The 22,078-nt window shown below is 42.1% G+C and overlaps 1 protein-coding gene across 5 annotated transcripts in view; it reads left to right on the top strand.

Annotated features, from left to right (window-relative positions):
• The window catches only part of ERC2 (ELKS/RAB6-interacting/CAST family member 2), a 1,040,531-nt gene that overhangs the window by 633,976 nt on the left and 384,477 nt on the right, over positions 1-22,078 (top strand). For all 5 annotated transcript variants that reach the window (XM_062201107.1, XM_062201108.1, XM_062201106.1 and 2 more), the window contains one exon: positions 18,388-18,548. In XM_062201107.1, the coding sequence (XP_062057091.1) occupies positions 18,388-18,548 (161 nt within the window). The remainder of the gene's footprint in view (positions 1-18,387; positions 18,549-22,078) is intronic.

Genomic DNA, 22,078 nt, shown 5'->3' with positions numbered 1-22,078 from the left:
CCCAGACCCAGCCTGGGCCCAACCCTGGCCCGGCCCCAACCATTTGAGGCATTTGGGGAGTGAGCCAGCCAGTGAATGGATGCTCTCTGTCTACCTGTCTCTCTGCCTGTCGAATAAATAAGTATATAAATAGTGTGAATGATGGTTTGTTTTATAAAAATAGGACATCCTTATGTTTTTATCACAATTCTTAAAAAATTCAATTTTACATTCCAATTCAGTCAATGATTTGAATGCTACATATTTTACCTGGGAATCTGTTCTCAGGAATGGAAGGTACTTAGAATGTGAGAATTCTCTGCAGCAATACTAATAGCTGTGATATTTTGAGTTCTTCTTAGGAATGTGGCTGTTCCCTTGAGAACAAAATTCCCTTGTTGATAACCCACTGATCTAACACAAATTCATAAAGATTTTTCTCCTATATTTTCTTATTTGAGATCTTATGTTTTAGGTCTATTATCCATTTTGAGTTGTTTTTCTTTATTTTTTCAAGATTTATTCATGGGGTCTTCCTCTCTTGGAGGCCCCCTCTTGATCGTTACAGTGGGAGGTTTCTGACTTAAATAAATCTTGCTTTTGCACGCTAAAAAAAAAAAAAAAAAAAAGGAATGTGGAAATGTTCTCATTGACCTTGGGGAAGCCTCTTCTGTCTTCTGCCCTTGGATTTGCCCTAGCTGTTCCCTGCAGAAGTAGATAGATCCCTAACATGTGGCATATACTGTTTTTTAAGATTTTATTTATTTATTTGCAAGGCAGAATTACAGAAAGGCAGAGGCAGGGAGAGAGTAAGAGAGAGAGAGAGAGAGAGAGAGAGAGAGAGAGAGAGAATATCTTCCATCTGCTTGTTCACTCCTCAAATGGTCACAACAGCCAGAGCTGAGCCAATCCAAAGCCAGGAGCCAGGAGCCAGGACTCCCCTGCAGGTGCAGGGACCCAAGGACTTGGGCCATCTTCTACTGCTTTTCCATGCCATTAGCAGAGAGCTGAATCGGGTGAGGAGCAGCTGGGACATGAACCAGCACCCATATGGGATGTTGGTGCTGCAGGTGAAAGCTTAGCATACTATTCCACAGTGCTGGGCCCATGGCATAGACTTTTAAAAAAATTAAGCCTTGTATTTTTAGGGAATTCTAGAGGCATATGCAGTTTTAAAATATTGTATCATCTTTTCCCATTTTCTTCCAATAGTAACATCTTGCAAAGCTGTGGTATAATATAACAAACAGAATATCAGCATGGATACAGTCAGTCCATCAACACAGGTTTCTCATGTTAACCTTTATACCTGCAACCCCTGTCCCTCACCCACAGCAATCATTCATCTGTTCCCCGTTTTTTGTAGTATATTACCCTCTAGGGTTGGCTTTTCTCAGCTAAAAAAAAATTGCTGGAGTTTCCTCAAAGATGTTGCATGTATTGTTACTTCATTTGTTAGTACTGAGTAGTGCTCCATGGTGTGGACATATCACAATTTATGTAACTGTCCATCAGTGGAAGGCCATTTGGGTTCTTTCTGCTTTTTAGCCATTGCAAATAAAGCTGTGTGATTTGGGGTGAACATACATTTTCACTTCTGTGAGATAAATGATAGAGTACAATTGTTGTATCATATGCTTGTTAGTTTTTTAAAAATTTATGTACTTATTTGAAAGACAGAATGACAGTAAGAGAGGGAAGGAAAATAGAGAGATACACACAAAGAAACAGATTTTACATCCACTGATTTTTTTCCCCAAATGCCTACAACATCCAGAGGTGGGCCAGTCTGAAGCCAGGAGCCAGGAGCCAGGAGCTGCATCCTCATCTCCCGCATAGGGGAGGGGGCCCAGGTACTTAGGACATCTGCTGCTGCTTTCCAAGTACATTAGCAGGAAGCTGGATCAGAAGTGGAGCAGTCAGATTTGAACTAACACTCCAGTATGGGAGGCCAATGTGGCAAGCAGAGACTTAACCTGCTGTACCACAGTTCTATCCTCAGAGTATTCTTCTTCTTATTATTATTATTGAGAAACTTGCCAGTCAAATGATTTTCCAGAGTGATTGGACCATTTAGTATTCCTCTCTGCAATGTATGAGTGGTCCAGTTTATCCTCATCCTTACTGGCATTTGGTTTTATACTATTGTTTATTTTAGTCATTCTGGTAGGTGTGTAGTGGTTCTTCATTGTAGCTTTAATTTACATTTTCATATTGTCTAATGATGTGAAGCATTTTTATGTGCTCCTTTGCCTCTGTATATCTGTTCCAGCAAAATGTGAATGTCTTCTGCCCATTTCCTAATTGTAGTAGAAATTTTACTGTTGAGTTTTGAGAGTTTTTTTTTATATATTTTCAAACTGATTGTTTGTCAGATGTGTAGTTTGCATATTTTTTCTTCCAGACTAATGCGTGTCCTTTTACTGTGTTAACATATTCGTTCACAGAGCAAATACTTTTTATTTTGATGAGGTTGAGTTTACCAATCTTTGCTTCCATGTAATGCTATTTTAATGTTAATTCTAATACCTCATTTATGAACCATAGATCTAGAACATTTTATCCTATTTTTTTCCTGAAACATTTGTGGTTTCATATTTTACATTTATATTCATGATTCATTTGAGATTTCTTTATAAGACATAAGTTTTAAGTTGGTTTTTTTTTTTTATTTTTTTTGCCTATGAATGTCCAGTTGCTCCAGCATCATTTGTTGAAAAGACTCTTTGCTCCAGTGGTTTGTTTTTGCTCCTTTGTTAAACATCATTTGAACATATTTGTGTGGGTCCATTTCTGCCTTTTCTTTTCTGTTCTGCTGATTTACATTTCTACCCCTCTGTCGGCATCACACTTTCTTGACTACTGTAGCATACCAGCAGTTTTTAATAACAGATAGAGTCATTCCTCCTATCTTAGTCACATGATTAGGCATAGCACAGCTGACTTGAAGGAAGGGCCATTGTCTTTGGTTGGACCTTACCTAATCAGGTGAGCCCTTAAAAGGGACTGGACTCTTCCTGGGGGAGTGTCAAAGCATGGGATAGAGTTGGCAAAAGGTGAGTTCTCTGTTGTTGGCTTTGATGATTTGAGGGATCCATGTGGAAAAAATTCAGATATCCTCTATAAGCCGGCAATGCCAAGGAAACGTTGACCCCAAACATGTGTCTGCAAGGGCTTGAATTCTGTTTCAACTACATGAACTTGCAAGAGGACCCTGAGCTGCTGATAAGAATGTGGCTGTCAGTATCTTGATTTCAACCTTGTAAGACCTAGAGTGGAGAACCCAGTCACATGATGATTCAACTTCTAACCCATAGAACTATGAACTGCCAAGTTTGCAGTAATTTATTCTTCTATGATAGAAAACTAATGCTAAAGTCAACAAAACCATTTTAGAACAGTTCTAGGGTCAAAATACATGGCGAATATTCTATTCTAGTAAACCAAAAGGGACCCAAGGTCCATCCTCTAATTTATATTCATCCATACATTTATGGATGATGGTTGAGTACTTGACTTTGTGTTCAGGCCTAGGGACACAGCAAATAATGAGCCAATGCCTTTCCTTGCTCTCTAGGTGCTTATGCCCAGGGTTTCCTCTTAGAGCCTCTCAGTATAATCCACTCTTAACAATTCCCCCATGTTACTTGTACCCAACAATCAGACTTACATCCTCGGTAAAAGTAAAACACCTGGAAATCTTGAGAAAATCTCTTACCCTTTCTGAGGTTGAGTTATTCATCAGTTAAATGGACATGTGAGGGTGGGAATATATAAGGATCCAAATGGATATGAAAAGCTGCTATTTAAATCAGAGGTAATGACTGCCTTCCTAGAATATTGCTTCCTTCCAGCATCCCTCTCACAATACTCTGTTGACCATTTACTGTGTGTTTAAGAAGCTGCTGTGCCTGTATGAGAATGCAAGGCTGCATTAAACTCCAAGTGCTCAAGGACCATGATGACATACAGGGAAATCACTCCTGTTTCTCAAGGTAGATAGAATTGTGATGCAAAGATCTTGAGGGATCAGGCTTGGAGTTGGCTTTATTTTTAATGATTGAAATTTGTCTTCTCCAAAGCTGAGTCCATAGGAAAGGCAGAGTCAATGAGACCCATTTTATTCTTCCTCTTGGAATTACCTCAGTACTTATCATTGCATCACAAGACAGTTTGTCTTTCTGAGAATCCCACTCTCACTTGTTGAATGGACCTTGCTAATTAAGGTGGTCAAGTGGCATGAACAAATGTTTCTGATTTTCTAACAGCTTTCTGACAGCTCATTTTGAATTCTCCAGAAGCACAATGATAACACCAAAATTGGACAGTGCAAAACAAGCACAAAATAAAACAAGCAAGGAACTGACCATGCTGGTCTTCTAAAACCCATAGAACTTTATTAGGGAATGCAGTGGAATGAGCAATATGCGTTGTGGGACAGGGTGGAGGTGGCAGGAATTACTGTTGACAGCTCTGGAGTCACTAACACATGGGTACTTCCTGGTGAACTTGGAGTATAATCAGTATAAATATAAGGGCTGTCAGAGCCAAGGCACCACACCCATGCCTACATGAGTAGCCTGTCGTAAGGCCATTTTGGCTAAGGGTAGCTGCTGCTTTGACTGCTTCCAGAAGGCCCCATCCTGTTCTGGAGTCATGCATTTTTCATCTCCTTTGAAGATGGGGATCTACCAATAACTGATTTTTGCTTGGGAGCAGAAGCAGTTTCTATGCAGACCTTCCTTGTTTGAAAATTTTTAAAAGTTACTCTTTTGTTTATAGTAATGCATATATAGACATAGATATACAAAGAAAAAATAAATGTTTGTAATCTCTAAGCGTAGAAACAAACCCATCATGAATATTTCAAGTATTGCCTTCTGGTCTGTTTTTCTATGAACATATGACTACATTAAAATTCCCCACATGTGGGTTTGTATTTAGTGTTTATTTTTAAAATTTTATTTATTATTTGAAAGGCACAGAGAGAGAGAGAGAGAGAGATCTTTTATCCACTGGTTCACTCCCCAAATGCCTGCAACAGCCTGGGCTGTGCCAAGCCTAAAGACAAGAGCCAGGAATTCAGTCTTTGTCTCCCATATGGGTAGCAAGGACTCCAAGTTATTGAGCCATCACCTGCTGCCTCCTAGGGTATGCATTAATAGGAAACTGGATTGTTAGTGGATCTGGGACTCAAACTCATGCACTCCAAAATGGAACACCTAAGGAGCTTCTCTACCAAGTACAAGCCTTGTGTTTACTGTTTACTATCTCGTTTTCCTCCCTTAAGATTGTATGATGCAGCGGCTGGGGCCTCAGGTGGCCATTTGGCCGCAGCTCAGGGTGACGCCCAGCTCTGCCACTAGCAGGGCGACAAGGGGCCAGCCCCTCCCTCTGGAGCTTCAGCTCTGAGCCCCTCGTTGGGCTGGGGTGCTGAGAACCCCACCGTGCAGGCGGCCACTGGCCCAGCCCTGCTCGGGGGCCTGCCACCCTGAAGTCAGAATCTGCTGAGCAGCTTTTAGGCGGGTGCGTTTCTACCCACCAGTTATGCTACACACCAATGTTTAAAGAGAAAAAAGTGACCTTTCAGTTTTTTTTCTTGAGACTTGAGAGTGAGCAAACTGCATACTACTGATTTTTTAAAGAGCAGACTGCACGGCTGCAGAGCGGCACAGGCGTCCGTTCACGCCGTATGGCCGCAGCGCTGGCTTAAGGCAGTGCCCGCGGTGAGACCCGTAGCCGCCTGCCCGAAGCCAGAGCCGCAGGTGCCCGGCCGTTTCTACCTTCTGTTGAACCACTTTGATTTGGGGAGAGAAAATAGAGCTTTTTGATAGTGTGGTAAACATGATGATTTTAACTATTCTAGTAAAAGGAGTAACAGATCAGGTCGTGGTGGTGTATACTTTGAGCTAGAGAAATAAAGGCCTCTGCGAGCCTCTTGGAAAAAAAAAAAAAAGTTTGTATGATGATCTTTCATTTACATTAGATCTTATCGCTTAGTGTTTAATGTCTGACCAACATCTCAAAAATTGGATACCCATAATTTATTTTCAGATTGCTTTTCCACAGTTTTAGACATGTATGGTATGCACAACTATGGTTAATTTAACTCATTTCTTAGGAAAAGCATGCATACATATGTATACATTTGTGTATGAATATATATATTGTGTTTGTATAAATAGATATATATGTATATTCATACGGATACATATGTGATTTTATAAACATGTTTATTATATCTTTAGAATAAACCCCAGAAGTAGAGTCAGAGAGTCAAATGGGAACTCAAGAATTGTGCTGAATTGAACAGAACTAAAACTTTTTTCTCCTATGATCAAAAAAGGTCAACTCCATAAAGACTAAAATAATTTCTGATCATCATCCTAAGACATCATCCAAACAACTTTGTGCAACTTGTTTGCTGTGATGCTGCTCTTTCCAACATAGTATCTACCATCCTAAATTTTAATTAAGACTGAATTAAAACTTCAGGTCCTAGGATGCACCAGCCACATTTCCAGTGCTCTTTAGCCACGTATGGTTGGTGAGATATGTCCTGGACAGCAAATGCTAGGCCATTGTTACCAATGCAGGGTATTCTGTTGGGCAGTGCTGTTCTGTTGCCTTCCTCTCTTTCTTAATCTTTGTCTTTGGACTTTAGCCTAAGTAAGATTAAACTAGGAATAAGATCTATTTTGTGCCTGATTAGATTGATTTGAAGATGAAAACTAAATGCCAGTGCTTCAACCGGGGCCACTGCTGATAGCTATTCCGGGGACCCACATGCTTGCTACATGTAGATGTTCTAGCGTATTTTTTAAAAGGTTCCAGTGAGGTATAATAATGACTTACACGTTACAGAGGAGGAGACTGGTGAATACAGAAGTCAAGTAGCTTTATCAGAATCACTGAGCCAGCACATGGATGAGGCCTGATTTGGAACCCCAGGGGTCTATTTTATAGCCCACACTCCTTGGTGCTCCCCATATGGCTTCTCAAGAATGCCTTAGACTATTAGGAACGAAGGCCAGCTCTTTGTAGTATGGAAGCATTGTGACTGACACAGTTGCTCAATATGTACCAAAAATAACCAAAAATGACCTTTTTTTTTTTTTTAAGCTTTATATGTCTTTATTTGCAAGGTCAAACATAAAGAAAGTGAGACAGAGATAGAAATCTTCCATACACTTGCTTATTTCCCAAATGGTTGCAACAGCCAGGTCTGGGCCAAGCCAAAGCCAGCAGCCTGGAACTCCATTTTCATCTCCCACATGAGTGGCAAAGGCACAACACACTTGGGCTCATGATCTGCTGCCTTCCCAGGCCCATCAGCGGGGAGATAAATTGGAAGCAGAGTAACCAGTAATCAAACTGACTCTCCAGTGTGGGATACCAGCACCACAAATGGCAGCTTAACCTGCTGGGCCACAGTGTTGGCCCCAAAAGAGCCTTCTGGAAAAAAAAATGTTTAAACATTTATTTGAGAGATAAAGGGACAGAAAAAGTGAGCTCCCAGCCTCTGGTTCATTCCCCAAATGCCAGCAACAACCAGAGCTAGGCTGGGCCAAAATCAGAAATTGTGACCTCAGTCCCAGTGTCTCACATGGAACAAGAACCCAGCCCCTTGGGCCATCACAGATGCCTCCCAGGCTCTGCATTAGCAGGATGCTGGAGTTCATAGCCAGAGCCAGCAAATGAAGCCAGGTGCTCAGATGTGGGATGCAGGCATACTGACATCTTTACTGGATTAAACACCCACCTCCACACACAGCCTTTTTCTTACCCGGGTCCCACTGAGCCAAACCCGCTTGGGATGAAGAATGCTCAAGGCCACTTTGGAAAAAATGTTATTATTCATTTGTTCGCTAACATCATCTGATTGAACACAATCTGTTAAGTTAGATTATGTATTCTTGTACACTTCTCCTTCATCCATTTTCTATTATGAGGTGAAATTTTGTTAAAAAGCCTGGGGAGAGATGGAAGAAAGGAAAGATTTAAAATATAGTCAAAATCAAATGACATGAGCCCGAACAACCTTGCTGGCTGTGGGTTTTTGCATGCAGTAGAAGGATGTGAAGTTACTTATGTAAGCAAAGCTCCTAGATGCTTAAACTTCAGTGTGGGTGAAACAAATCACAGCCAGTGATTTGGGGAGAGGTGGGCCAACGTAGGAAACAGTCAGAAGATTTCCAGTTTCAGCCTTTTCCAAAAGGTGTCAGTGGAAGGCAGTGGTGGGAGGTGGAGGGCAGAGCAGACAGACTCATCAGAAAAGAGCAACTGGGAGAATAGGGCCAGTGGTCCTCTTGTGAGGGGTCCTCAGGCCCACAGTGACTCTGTCTATCCCTGCTGCTTCTGGGATCCAGGAAGGGATCATGTGTTTACTTTTGCCTTTGATCTCAGGGTAGCCACTATTTTTGAAAAGATTTATTTGAGGCTGGCGCCGCGGCTCACTAGGCTAATCCTCTGCCTGCGGCGCCAGCACTCTGGGTTCTAGTCCAGGTTGGGGTGCCGATTCTATCCCGGTTGCCCCTCTTCTAGTCCAGCTCTCTGCTGTGGCCCAGGAGAGCAGTGGAGGATGGCCCAAGTGCTTGGGCCCTGCACCCGCATGGGAGACCAGGAGGAAGCACCTGGCTCCTGGCTTTGGATAGGTGCTGCGCGCCTGCCGTGGCGGCCATTTTGGGGGTGAACCAATGGAAGGAAGACCTTTCTCTCTGTCTCTCTCACTGTCTAACTCTGCCTGTCAAAAAAAAAAAAAAAAAAAAAGAGAGAGAGAGAGATTTATTTGATTTATTTCAAAGGCAAAGTGACAGAAAGGGAGAAAGACAAACGAAGGCAGAGATCTTTCATTTGTCGATTCACTCTGCAAATGGTCACAACAGCCAGGGTTGGGCCAGGCCAAAACCAGGAGGCTGCAACTCCATTGGTCTCTAACATGGGTGACCAGTGCCCAAGCTTTTGGGCCGTCTTCTGCTGCTTTCCCAGGTGCATTACTAAGGAGTGTGATTGAAAGTGGAACATCTGGGACTGGAACTGAGGCCCATATGGGATGCTGGCATCACAGGCAGTGGCTTTTCCTCCTGTACCACATTGCTAGCCTCTCAGAGTGATCTTCAGTGTCCAGAGTAGAGTTGAGTGAGGTCCAGCTATTCCCATGGGACCAATATACATTCCAGGTTTGCTGTAACCTAGGGTACAGGGATATCACTGGCTCTGAGTTCCAGTCCAAACTGAAGACTAGCATCGTCCTCCTGCATACAGATCGGGGTGAAGACAGGAAACCAGGATGCATGGTGAAACCTAAGGCATCATCAGAGTGTCTTTTTAATGTCTTTTAATATGGCTTTACAAATTGCAGTCAGAGACACAAAATACACACCAACTCGATACTGCCATTTATAGCTTAATGGTGTGTATGTGTGGGGTGTTTATCAAAATATGTGATCTACTCTTGCCCGGGGAAGCCTCTTGCACAACAGGAGAAGTCACCATGCATCACAGAGACACACAGAACTGGGGGTAACAGAGAGGAGCTGGCTGTCAGATTCTCAGACAGCACAAATGCATATGTCCATTTAAGGCTGCGCGTGTTAATGATGTAAGGTCTTAAAACAGGTGTTTTCTTGGATTGTTTGAAGTCTCCATTTCTCACTTTAAGAGCTCTGAAACTTCAAGCAGAGCCATGTGTAAGCTCTCGACTCTTCAGAAAAGCCACATGACAGCTTCGCTATGCTTAAAAAATGTAAAGGGTTATGCATTATTCAAACATAGTTCAATAGTCCTGGTACCATTTTATAGAAGAATTTTTATCATCTACAATGTAGAATGACTAATAAAATCAGAAGTGGTGTGCAGTTATTCAGGGTCTTTGGTGCTTTGTACTTGGTGAGACCAAGTTGACATCTAGTTTAAAGAAACTTTTAATAATTATGTTCTGGATATGTAACACCAAGAAAACATACCGTAAAATGTAATCTTAACTTTCCAGACCCAGAATCAGTTGGGGACCATTTAGGAAACTATCTTCAGTATAATATCTTTGAGTATTCTGGAAGACTTCTGAGGTTGTTGTGAATCTTGTTTTCCCAGAGAATGACATCTTAGGAATTTAACACCTTCCCTAAAAGGTTCCCCCTTCCCCCCACCCCCAGGAAATGCTGTCTGGTAAATTGCTGGTAGATGAGCTTCTGAAAGAAACACACGCTGTGTTAAATGGAGACAAATGGGTTACCTTCCTGCTGGACCTCCCCACAGGTTTTATTGGCTCGTAATCATTGTGATTTCCCAAGTAGTATTGCCCTACAGAAGGGATGTCCTCTAGCCTGGGCCACCCGCCCCTCCTCATCAGGCCAGCCACAGGCCGAGGGTACAGCGGTGGCTGTTTTACCCCCTCCTATCACTCAGTACTTTAGAAGCTTTTTTGTTTTCTAAAATCATAGCTGTGGCAGTTGTTTGATTCCAATCCTCCCTGCTCAACCAGATTTCTTCTGAGGCTGAGCATGTGGCTTGGCTGCTGTCCAGCATGGTGCCCAGTATGTAGGAGCCACCCAGCGAGGTGGGGAAATGAAGCAAGGAAGGGACACACATCTTCCAGGCCCCAGGAGAGAGCTTGTGGGATACCACGCAGGACTCAAAGCTTCTTGCTTCTACCACAGCTCAGATCCTGGGATTCAGTCATGAGTTCCCATGTGTTCCTGCCAGCTGCTGGGGTGGTAGTGAGTATAGTGTCTCCATCCTTTCAGTCACTGAGCTGCCTGGACTCCATAGCAAAGAGAAAGTGCTTGAGGCAAACAGAGAGCAAAGACTGGAAAGACCTTTGGCGAGGATGGTGAGTGGTAGGAAATATCAGGTTTGGGCTTGTACTTCTCCCATCATTGTACTTTGTGAGCTGAAGGTGGAGTGCCAGCCCTGTACTCCAGGGGCTCAGTCCAGAGGCAGCTGCTAAGGAGATACATCGTGCAGAAGGGACGCAGGTGGTGTAAAGGGAAGGCCCGCAGTTGGCTGGAAGGAGTGTGGCTGGGAACTGCCACTCGCCCGATGCCTCCAGGTGTCCAGCAGCAAGGGCTCAGTTTGATGTGTAGCTTCTCACTTAGGTGTGTGTCAGTCCTGTGTGGTGGCTTCTGTCTCCTCCCTACCCTCTAAGAGAACATCTGAAGGCTTAGAGAAGTCAGTAATGTCCAGGCTTCCCAGCCTTGGCTGTGTTTCAGAGTCACCTGGATCTTTACTAAAATACAGGTGTCTGGTTCCCACCCTCAAGTATTTTGATTTAATTGTTTGCAAGAAGTGTGACCATGGCATCAGGAATTTTTAAAAGTTTCCCAATGGATTCTAGCATGTAGCAATATTTAGGAAACTTTGGGTTAAGAGTGATCTAAGGTTACAGAGTTCCTGTAGGTGGAACTAAAACATGACCTAGGTCCGACTGCTTCCCAAGCTCCACTGTGGAGGAGGCCAGGCGTGGGCAGGGCCATGAAGGACAGGCAGTTTCGGAGGGCCGAGAAGAGTGTGTGGGCAGTCCTGGGGTGTGTGTGCACATGGCACGGGTCAGATGATGGGGGGATAGGTGATAACAAGTGAAAGGCTCTAGTTCAGTAATAAGCAAAAATGAAGTATGTTAAAAATTTACGAGGTACTAGGAAGTGGTAGGCTCACTACTGAGTTATGCTCCTAACCACTGTGGTGAGCTCCCTCTTTGTGAAGAATATAGTACATGTTTTCCTACTTACCAGTCTCTGCACTAAGAGCATTTTTTCCCAATTTTTCTCTATATTACATTTGTTAACAGTTTGCCAGTTTTCTTCCAATGTAAACATAATATACATACACATATATGCTATTTTTCTTTGAAAACAGTGTTAATATCACAGAATGAGGAATTAATGTCAATGATCATAAGATAGGAAAGAAAACTATATTGTCATTTACCTGGTATGATTCAGTAAAGCTGTATTTATAACTAAATACCAAATGATTGACATCAACGCAACTTTTATACTCTATATTAACTCCTACAAATAAGAGAAAATGTGGTATTTGTCTTTCTGGGTCTCGCTTATTTCAGTTAGCATAATGATTTCCAGTTCCATCCATTTTGTTTCAAATATCAGGATTTCATTCTTTTTATGGCTTTGTAATATTCCTTTATGGATATATGCCACATTCTCTTTATCCAGTCTTCCACTGATGGACACCTAGATTGATTTCATATCTTTTCTATTATAAATTGGGCTGATAAACATGGGAGTATAGCTAACTCTTTCATATGTTGATGTCATTTCCTTTGGGTATATTTCCACTGGTAGAATAGCTGTGTCCTGTGGTAGATCTATTTTTACTTTTCTGAGGAATCTCCATACTGTTTTCCATAATGGTCGTACCAATTTGCATTCTCACCAACAGTGTCTTAGGGTACATTTTCCTCTACAACCTCTACAACTGCCAGCATTCTTGCATTCTTATTCTTTGATTTTTGGATAATAGGGATTCTAATGGAATGAGGTGATACCTCATTGTGTATTTTATTGGCATTTCCCTGATGGCTAGTGATTCCGAGATGTTTTACATGTGTCTGTTGGCCATTTGTGCTTCATCCATTGAAAAAGAGTTTTACATCCATTGCTTTGTATAATACTTGCAGTAACTCTTAGAAGCACTCAGCTTTCCCCAAGTCGCATAGTTAGTACAGGGTGAAGCAGATATGATCAGTACAGACTGGCCTCAGAATCCATGCTTTTTAACCATTCTCAGTACTTAACAGTACTAAAACTTTTAAATTTCAAGCTACCCCCGAAGTAGAAAGCCTCTCATAAAGCAGATCCTTGTAGTGCAAGTCCTTTGAGTGTGGCGTGGTGCACTCAGGCTCCTGCTGACTCGCACTCTTCCCACTCCGCTGAACTGTTTATCAGCCCACAAGACACCCTGGTGGCCTGGAACCCCTGGTGATCTTGGGAACACAGCTTAAAAACCACAGCTGTGGACAACAGGAATCTTAAGATGTTGGAGCTAGGCCAGTGATATTTTTGACAAATACTGATGGTTTAGGCATGTTTTCCTGGCAATGGGGCAACAAGTTGTGACAATAATTTCTGTGGAAACTCTTTGAATCCCAAACCCATAGGGTCCAGTTCAAAGACACAGTCAAAACAACTGAGAAAAGTCCAAAGGGAAGTCTAACCTTCAACTTGGATCTTTAGAAAACATTGAAGGAGCCCCAGGAATAACCCCTTGCAAGTTTTTCTCTCCCCTTGCTCTCCTCCTCCAATTATCTTTAAAAAGAAACAAAGACATGCTCTGTATTCCCTGGCTCATGGCTCTTCCTTCTTTCTCTCACTTTCACCTTAGCCTGCTCTCCAAAGCCCATCCCTTTGTGCCCAGAGTCCTAGTTCCATATTGCTACCCATTTGCTAGTTATGACTCATAAAATCCCAGAGTCAACAGGAGCAACCCTGGCTGAAGAAAATGTGCTGTGGTAGGGAAGAAGCTGATCAGGGACAGCTTTGTCTTGACTTGGATTAGGTGGGGGTAGAGACAGAGTCTGGGATCACATATGCATATAAACATGCATGTTTTCACACACACATACAGATATCTACTCATCTGTATATATATCGAATTCATTCCAACCTTGTCATACATGTCAGAGGAGAACAGACCTGAGCTTGGAGTGTCAAAAGTAATGAAGGAAGAGAATCAAAGGTCCAAGAAGTGTTTATAAAATAGATCTGTGATACTTGGTGATGAATGGGAAGCAAAAGAGAAAGGAGAAGGAAGTGACAAATGTGACTCTGAAGTCTTAAACAAGAGTGACTGAGGAAAGGTCATGGCACTATAAGCAAATGGTAGATGTTAGGGAGTGGCAGGTTGAATGGTGCTGTTGGTGGTAGAGATTTGGTTTAGGCAAGTGTACATAGATCAAGAGTTGGTGTTTGGTCATCTTCAACATAATTGAGATTTGGACTTCCATGTGGAAGTGATCAGCAGGTGCTTGCGTGCCTGTGAATGAGCTCAAGTGAGCAAAAGGAGATAAAGGTTGGTGAGGTAGCTGCATAGAGGTGACAGCTGAGGAGAAAGACTTCAGTCTGTCACCCGGGTGTCTCCATGGGTGAGGATAATCTCTAGGACAGTCACAAGAAGGACCCAGTTATAACCTGCAAGGAGAATATGAGTTTGCAAAACAAACAGAGCAGCCAGGTTCCTGTGCCTTACCTCATTCATGCTGCCCTAGCAAAATGCCATAGACTGAACGACTTAGACACAACTGACATTTATTTCTCACCATTCTGGAGGCTGGGAAGTCCTAAACTGCTAGTACCAGCATTGCTGACGTTGTGGTGGGGACCCCCTTCTAGGCTGCAGACTGCTGACTTTTGGCTGTGTCCTCACAGGCTGGGAGGGGCAAGCATCTCCCTTGTGCTTCCTTCATAAAGGCATAATAATCCCATGAAATCAGTTCCCAAAGCCATACCACCTAATACCACTGCCTTGGGGTTAGGATTTCAGTGTATTTTGGATGGGGTACAAACATCCAGCTATAACATTAAGAGGAAGGTCAATTTCAGGAAAATAAGGAGTGATTAGAGTAGATTCACTAAATAAAACTGCATTTCCAAAATACTCTTTAATGACAAAAGGGCAAATGTTCATGACATGTGAGTTGCTTACAGACATATTTATTTGCATATGTATATATATGATCTCAGTTGTATAAATATACAGAGAGTTGGAGAAATTATAATAAAATGTTTATGATATTTTTCTCTAGGTGATGGGAATCAGAGGGTCTTAACTAAAAATAATGTTATTTAATCTTAAATAAAAGGAAAAAAATTAACTTTTTAGTTCTGTGTCTTATAGGTTCCATATAATGCTTTATTCTTTATCTTATTCTTGTCAGAAAAAAAAGTATTCTTATCAGAAAAAAAATGGCTTTTGAGCTATATCATGTCACTTAATGTGCCCACGTAAATCTAAAAGGCAAGCAACATGGTCTGCTGTTTACAGATGAGAAAACTAAGAGAAGGGACTTGTGTTAGTCACACAGTAAGTGATGTCATGACTCTAACCTGGTGGTTTTTAAGACACTACTGTATATTGATCAGCTTAAAATGTTTCTTCAGTAAAGAAGCAGATAAATTTGGGGCAATGTTTAAGACACTCAAGTTTGGGACTGGTGTTGTGGCACAATAGGTTAAGCCTCTGCTTGCAATGCCAGTATCCCATATCAGATTGCTACTTCGAGCCCTGGCTATTCCAGTGCAGATCCAGCTCCTTGCTAGTGACTAGTTCTGAATATCAGGACTTGAAGATCATTCTAGCATTCAGTGAATGTTGGTTAGATTCTTACATTGGGGATACCGCTGTGCCCAGGGCATCTGTGGTAGGTGCTTCTATTGGTTGTTATGAATACAGTTAAGAAGACAAATGTTTATGGGGTTAGTGATGTTGTACAGTGGGTTAAGCCAGCTGCTAGCAACACTGGCATTGAATATTAGAGCACTGGTTGCAGTCCCTTAGGCTCTGCTTCCAGTCCAACTCTCTAATGCTCCTGGGAAAACACCAGAAGATGGCCAAGTACTTGGGCCACTGCTACTCATGTGGGAGACCCAGATGGAGTTCCTAGTTCCTGGCTTCATCCTGGCCCAGCCCTGGCTATTATAACCATTTGAAGAGTGAACCAGTGGATAGGAAATCTCTATCTGTGTGTGCCCCCCCCCCCACCTTTGAAATACATCAATCTTTTTAAAAACATGGCAAAGGCTAGTTAGACTTTAAGAAAAGACAGCTGGCAAGATAGAAGTGGCCAGAAAGAGTAGAATTTCCATGGGAAAGCAAGAATAACAAGCAGTTTCCTTTTGATGGTGGGAAGAGGGAAGGAGACCCAGAGCACTTGATGAGAAGCTGGACAGTTCTACAGTCAGGGTGGACTGTGCTGTGCTGGGACTACCAGGCAGCCTTCAGTCTTTGGTGCTGTACAGGAAAGCTCTGTATTTTGCTTATGTGATGTGGGTCAGCCTTGGACTTCGTTGTGTTTACTCAGGGACTCCGGCTGGAGGGGACATTGTGTGCGTAGGCATCTGCAGTCACTATGGCCTGGGAAAAGGATGAGTGAAGTTGAGGACTAGTATTAAAATGCTTCTACCTGGGAATGAGAGTGGTTTTGTTGGCAATAGCCATACCTGACTAAAGGGAGAATAAAGTATCTTCCCTACCATGTGCCCACAGGGAAAAGAACTGAAATATAGCGAACCACCCTGCCCCCACCACAACAGGGAGAACGGCCCTGCTCTATAATGCCCTGACAGCCCTGTGTGGTCCTTGGTGTGCCATGCACACTGTACAGGGACACATGAATTGGAATGAGAAGACAGCCTTGGCCTGGGAAGCTGTTTCAAAACTGAGCTACCAAGGTGTGGAGAACAACATTTTTATCTGATACTTGCAGTTTTTGATGGAGAACAATGACAACTCCATGAATGTAAACTCTGTATTATATCTCTTGGGTTCTCAAGTTTTCTCACATGGTTGTTGTTGAAATGACTGGATTACCCTGCAGATCATTACTCTAAAGTATAATTGTTGAAAGTTGAGTTGATGTAAAACTAGCTAGTGTCTGCCTCCAGGCAGTCTGGTGGCAGGTATGCTAAGAACATGGAAAGCCAGGTAATTAGCTCTGTGCGTGTAGATTGTAGATAGGTCAGCTTCCACCAATGAGAGAGATTTCAGCAGGCAAGAATCCTGGAGATCTCCCCTCTCTTGTGGAGTCAAATGGATGTTTGAAATAAAGAAATATTTGTGACAGCAAAAGAAGTCATGAGGACACAGGCCATCTCATATTGACAGTCAGGCAGAGAATTAGGATTGACTCACAGAATGACCATAATTCTGATATTGAGCTAATACAAAAAACAAAACAAACAAACAAAAAAAAAACCAGGATAATGGAGGAAAACTCAAAACTCGACTTTAGCATCAGTACAATTCGCTTCATATAGAACATCTAGTCACATATGAGAGGTTCTGTGGACCTACATATGTAACTGAAATGTTTATGATTGCTTTTTAAAGTGTATGTACTTGAAGAGCTAGAGAATTATGTCCTTTATTCTTAAGTTAAACAGGTGTGGTTCTGTGGCTTTCATAGGTTATCTTTTCTGTTCCTCACTTTTGAAATTGTTTTTTGGTTTTGGCTTTGATTTAAATTACATGGTCATTAAGTTTCCTCTTTTTATCAGGGCTAGAAGGAGGGTTTTCTGAGTCTTAAAAGCATGTAATTTATCTTGGATGAGAACTATAATGCTTATTCTGAGTAAATTCCATGTAAAACTGCAGAAATTGTGTAGAAAGTCTTTATGAATTGGAACTTAACATATCATCGACACATTCTGAAGGGTGCTCTGTTGACTTTAGTGATGGATGAGTCCATTCTGCCAAGTTTAGCTGGAAGGGGTGACTTAGAAACCCGAATATCAGCCCTGGAATCTAGAAACTTCCTGGAACTATGATTTTGAATCAGCAGGGTGGATAGGGTCTGCCTATGCAAGGGATGGCATTTTACCAGCTTGCTCCACGGAAGTCTCTGGAACAAAACCATTTATACCAGTCCTCTTTGTTGTGTGTTGGATTTTAAAAAGTCCTCAGTGGTTTGGGGAGGATGAGGCCTTGCTTTAGGGCTCCCTGGTCCAATTTTTTGGGACCTGGCTGAAAATCCGGGATATCTGATAGTGTGGCTTATTCCTATGGTGTATTAGCACCCTATAAAAGTTACATGTCATTTATTTCAAGTTTAGAACCCTCTCAAACTTCAGGAGCAAACCAAACTTGAACCTTTTGTGGCTGGAGTTCTGTTTACCTTTGGCCGAATCTTGCTTCCTGTATGTAAGGCAGGGAGGTGAGGTGAGAAGGGCTCCTGAGGCCTCATGGACATCAAACCAGGCTTTGATAGGTAAAAACATGAATGACTCCAAAACATGTGGATTAACTTCCTGTCAAACTACCCTGAGGCATACACACAAAAGTGTATTGTCTGCGCAAAATGCATTCAAACTGTTACCTTCCTCCCAACTGTGGGGAAGTAGCCAAACACTGGTTGACATTAGGTCAAGCAGCTCACCTCCCCCCCCCCCCCCGCCCCGACTTCTAATAAATACGTTAAATAGTTTTTATAAAGGTTTGTAGGCAATCCAGCTGGATGTGGACTTCGGAGAAATTTAGACTTTGTGTGTGTGTATGTGCATGCATTTGGAAGTTTATTTTTAATCAGTGACAAAGAAGGGAATTCCAAGACACCTTGCCTAATTTAAGGACAGTTACCATTACTTTGTGTTTCTCAGCACAACACAGACTAGCAAGGAATGCCTTCTGCTTGAATGAAGGAATAGTAACTTAGAGGCTCTGTGTGCCTTTCAGATAGAGGAACTGATGAATGCGCTGGAGAAGACCAGACAGGAACTGGATGCCACCAAGGCGCGCCTCGCCTCCACCCAGCAGTCCCTGGCTGAGAAGGAAGCCCACTTGGCCAACCTCCGGATAGAGAGGAGGAAACAGCTGGAGGAGATCCTGGAGATGAAGTGAGTACCCATCTTTACTTTTGTCATCTTGCTCTTCTAACCAATCTTGGAGGGTAGGGAAGGTAGAGGACAAAGAAAAAATTAGCTAACACTCAGCTAGTCATTTCTGAGACTACATTCCTTATATTTTATAAACTATAGCTTTGCACATTTTCCACATCTGTTATTTTTAACAAATTATATCCAGCATTGGAGGTTGTATGTCTGTGTTTTGTGGACCACGCTCGTTATTCATAGGTCTGTCATGAAAGTCTAAGCCAGCCAGGAGACAGAGGCCTCGTGAAGCACAGTGGGAATTTGTGCGCTGCTCCAAGTTGCAAGGGAACTTTTCTGAGGGGGCATTTTCTAATTGTGTCTGTAACTTGTCTAATTACGTTCTCTTCACTCGTATACAAGGCCTGGCTTGTGTTGACTCAGAATCTCAAGGTGGGCACCTCTTGGTTTAGAAGGAAGAAATCTGATTTCCTGGGTTGATTGTAAATCTCCCTGCTCCTTTCCACACTCTGCCTCATGGGAGGTTATGTAGGTAATGGAGGAAGATTGGGTCAGAACTGATTGCTTTCTTCAGTTTTGTCAGTAAAGTGTAACTGAGTGCTGCAACTGGTCTTTCTGTAACTGGGTGATCCTGTGACACACCCACTTACACCCAGCTCTTATCTTCCGCATCCTGGAAAAACATTGGAAGGAAAATCACTGAAAGGTCTTTAGCAGTAATCAATTGCAATGGATTTGTTCCTAAAGAACCAGTCAAGAAGCAGCATGCCTCTCTCTAAGTTTTGAAATGAAATAATCAGCAAGATATAATTTAAATCTAACTTCCTTCCACAATAATGGGAAATGTCCATAATTATGGCATCTTAAGCCTGTAACACAGACTTTGAAATTGGTGGCTAGGTATGGAGGACTGACCTTATCATGACCCAGCAAGTCTTACACATGGTTAACATTAAACCAGAAAGCTTAGATCATGGGAAAAAAATGGAATGAAATATTTTGAAGGTTTTAATAATGAGGACAAAACTTTTATGCCTCATCAACTACCTCAGTTTCTTCAAGACCAAAGAATAAATATGTTTTTCACATATAAACTAGCATTTTTCCTAATAAAAACTGATATTATTATACTCAGTTTAGAGGTAAGGGAACTGAAAATCAGAGAGCTTCAAATAATTTGCTTAAGGCCATCTGGCCAGGATTAAAACTAAAGACTTCTACCTCAAGCTTTCTTTCTACTACCTCATTTCCCCATCGAGTTTATGTGACCTTTGTCAGTTCTGGAACTTTTGTGCATTTAAGTTACTGCAGAAATTATGCTACCTAGAGCAGTGCTAGGCATAGGATAGGTGCTCAGAAGTCATTGAAAGAGTGAATAGAGTGTTGAATGCAGTTTTGAATGGCATGTTGGAAATAGAATGTTAAGTAACTAGGAATAAAAATATTTCAAGTGTCTGTGATATCATGATATCACCTCACTCAGTAATTTATTATTAATAGCCAATATCTATATTGATATATTAACAATATAGGTACATTGATTTTTTTCAGTTGTTTCTTTAAGTTCATCTTTCCCACTTTAACCTCATTGTATGTGTTATGTCAAGTCCAGTCTAGTTTTTCTCATTGTTCTCCAACTGTTTCCAAGTGAACTGTGTATCTCCTAAAGTAATTTATTACATCATTATATGGAAGCCTCCATTACTTCCTGTTTATAACAACATTATATACTTTCCTTTTTAAAAAAGTTTTGTTGTATTTATTTGAAGACAGAGTAACATAGAGAGATGGAGAGACAGAGAGAGATCTTCTGTCAGCTGGTTCACTTCCCAGGTGGTCTTATTGGTCAGGACTGGGTCAGGCTGAAACCAGGAGCCAGAAACTCCATCTGGGTCTCCCATGTGGGTGGCAGGGTTCCAAGCACTTGGGCCATCTTCTGCTACTTTCCCAGGTACATTATTAGCAGGGGTATGGATCAGAAGCAGAGTAACCAGGAATCAAACCAGTGCTCTAAAATGAGATTCTGGCGCTGGCAGTGCAGGTGGCTGCTCAGCCCACTGCACCACAATGCCAGCCTGCAAAAAAAAGCATGTGCTTTCAACATCTGGGGAAAACCTTCGGAGAGTCATCAGACCTGCACTGAGATCCTGTTGCTTCTACTTGGCTGCCGTGTGGCTTGGCAGAAATGCCCTTAACCTCGCTGACTCTCCATTCTCCTCCTATAGCAGCTTGGGAAGCAGTGGTTGAGAGCAGAGGCACTCAGGAGAGAACTTGGCACACAGAACACGATACATGGGTGTAAACGGCACTATCAGCCAATGAAAATATGACATTTGTTTAATAGACTTTGTGAAGAGTATCATTTATCTAAAATTTGGATTTATTTTTCTAAAACATATAAACCTTTTCCTTGTGTGTGTTTTCCCACTTAATTTCATGATTTCAGATAGCACCTAACTAAGACCTCTTTTGGTGAATTGCCACATTATTGCTGAAGTGCTTAATCTGCTGCCACTGCAAAATAAATACAAAAGTCCTCTGCTAATTCCTTTGGTGAAAGTAACAAAGGCGTGCTTCATTAAGCTCACAGTGGGCCCCCTTCGCTATTGAACTGGCCCAGAAACCCAGCTCATGGGCGTCTTCACTGTCTCTGTCAGGAGAAGGTACATGGCAAGAGGACTGATTGAGTTCCCCCATGAGATTCTTCAGCCTCTTGGGCTGTTCAAGTCCATCAGCTGGCTTGATCAGTCGTGACTTTTAAGCTGAGTGGAAATACCGCTTACTTGACCGTGGTAGAGTCAGTGTACAATAATAGGAGCAATTAGATCGGTCTATTCATTGCTGGTACTTATTATCCATCTGTGCTAATCATTTGACATCTTTCATTCAACTGGCACCCATCATGCAAGCATCTTCAGGCCAGATCTACTCAGCTTCCAAACACTTGTGGGAAGGTGGGGCTTTGAATCAGTAGAAAGGAGCTGTGATCTCATAACTCATCTTTATCCTCTCCCTGCCTTATATTAAGAATTACACTATGGTTGCCTCAGTTTTCAATTCAGTAAAATGGAGGTAATAACTCCTGCCTTGCCTACTCTACAGAATTGTTGCAGGGACAGGATTTTTTTTAAGGATTGTATTTAAATTAATATAAACCAGCATATGTGAAAGTGCTTTGAAACATAAAAGGGGCTTTTAAAAGGAGAGGTGGTATCTGGTAAATTCATTGCAAAATCAAATGACAGAGTTCTGGGACTCGAAGACAGCTGGGTGCAGCCTCCCAGCCTGCATAGGCCAGACTCATCCATGTAATTGCTAAGAAGGAATTTACCAGACCCTGGTGAACTCAGTGCCCATTGGAGGCCACAGGCTTGTAAGGTGGTGGTTGATGTTCTGTGGTTCTCATAGGTAGCTCATTCATCCTTCTGCAGAACTGAAATGCCTTGCCATGTAGTTGTTTGTCTTGTTTTTTCTTCTAGAACCATACAGGAGTCACCTAAGCTCCATCCATAGGACACTTGACCTTTTAGATATTT

This window comes from Lepus europaeus, chromosome 9 (assembly GCF_033115175.1).
Source record: "Lepus europaeus isolate LE1 chromosome 9, mLepTim1.pri, whole genome shotgun sequence".
NCBI lineage: Eukaryota > Metazoa > Chordata > Mammalia > Lagomorpha > Leporidae > Lepus > Lepus europaeus.
This window is presented reverse-complemented; position numbering and strand designations above follow the sequence as displayed.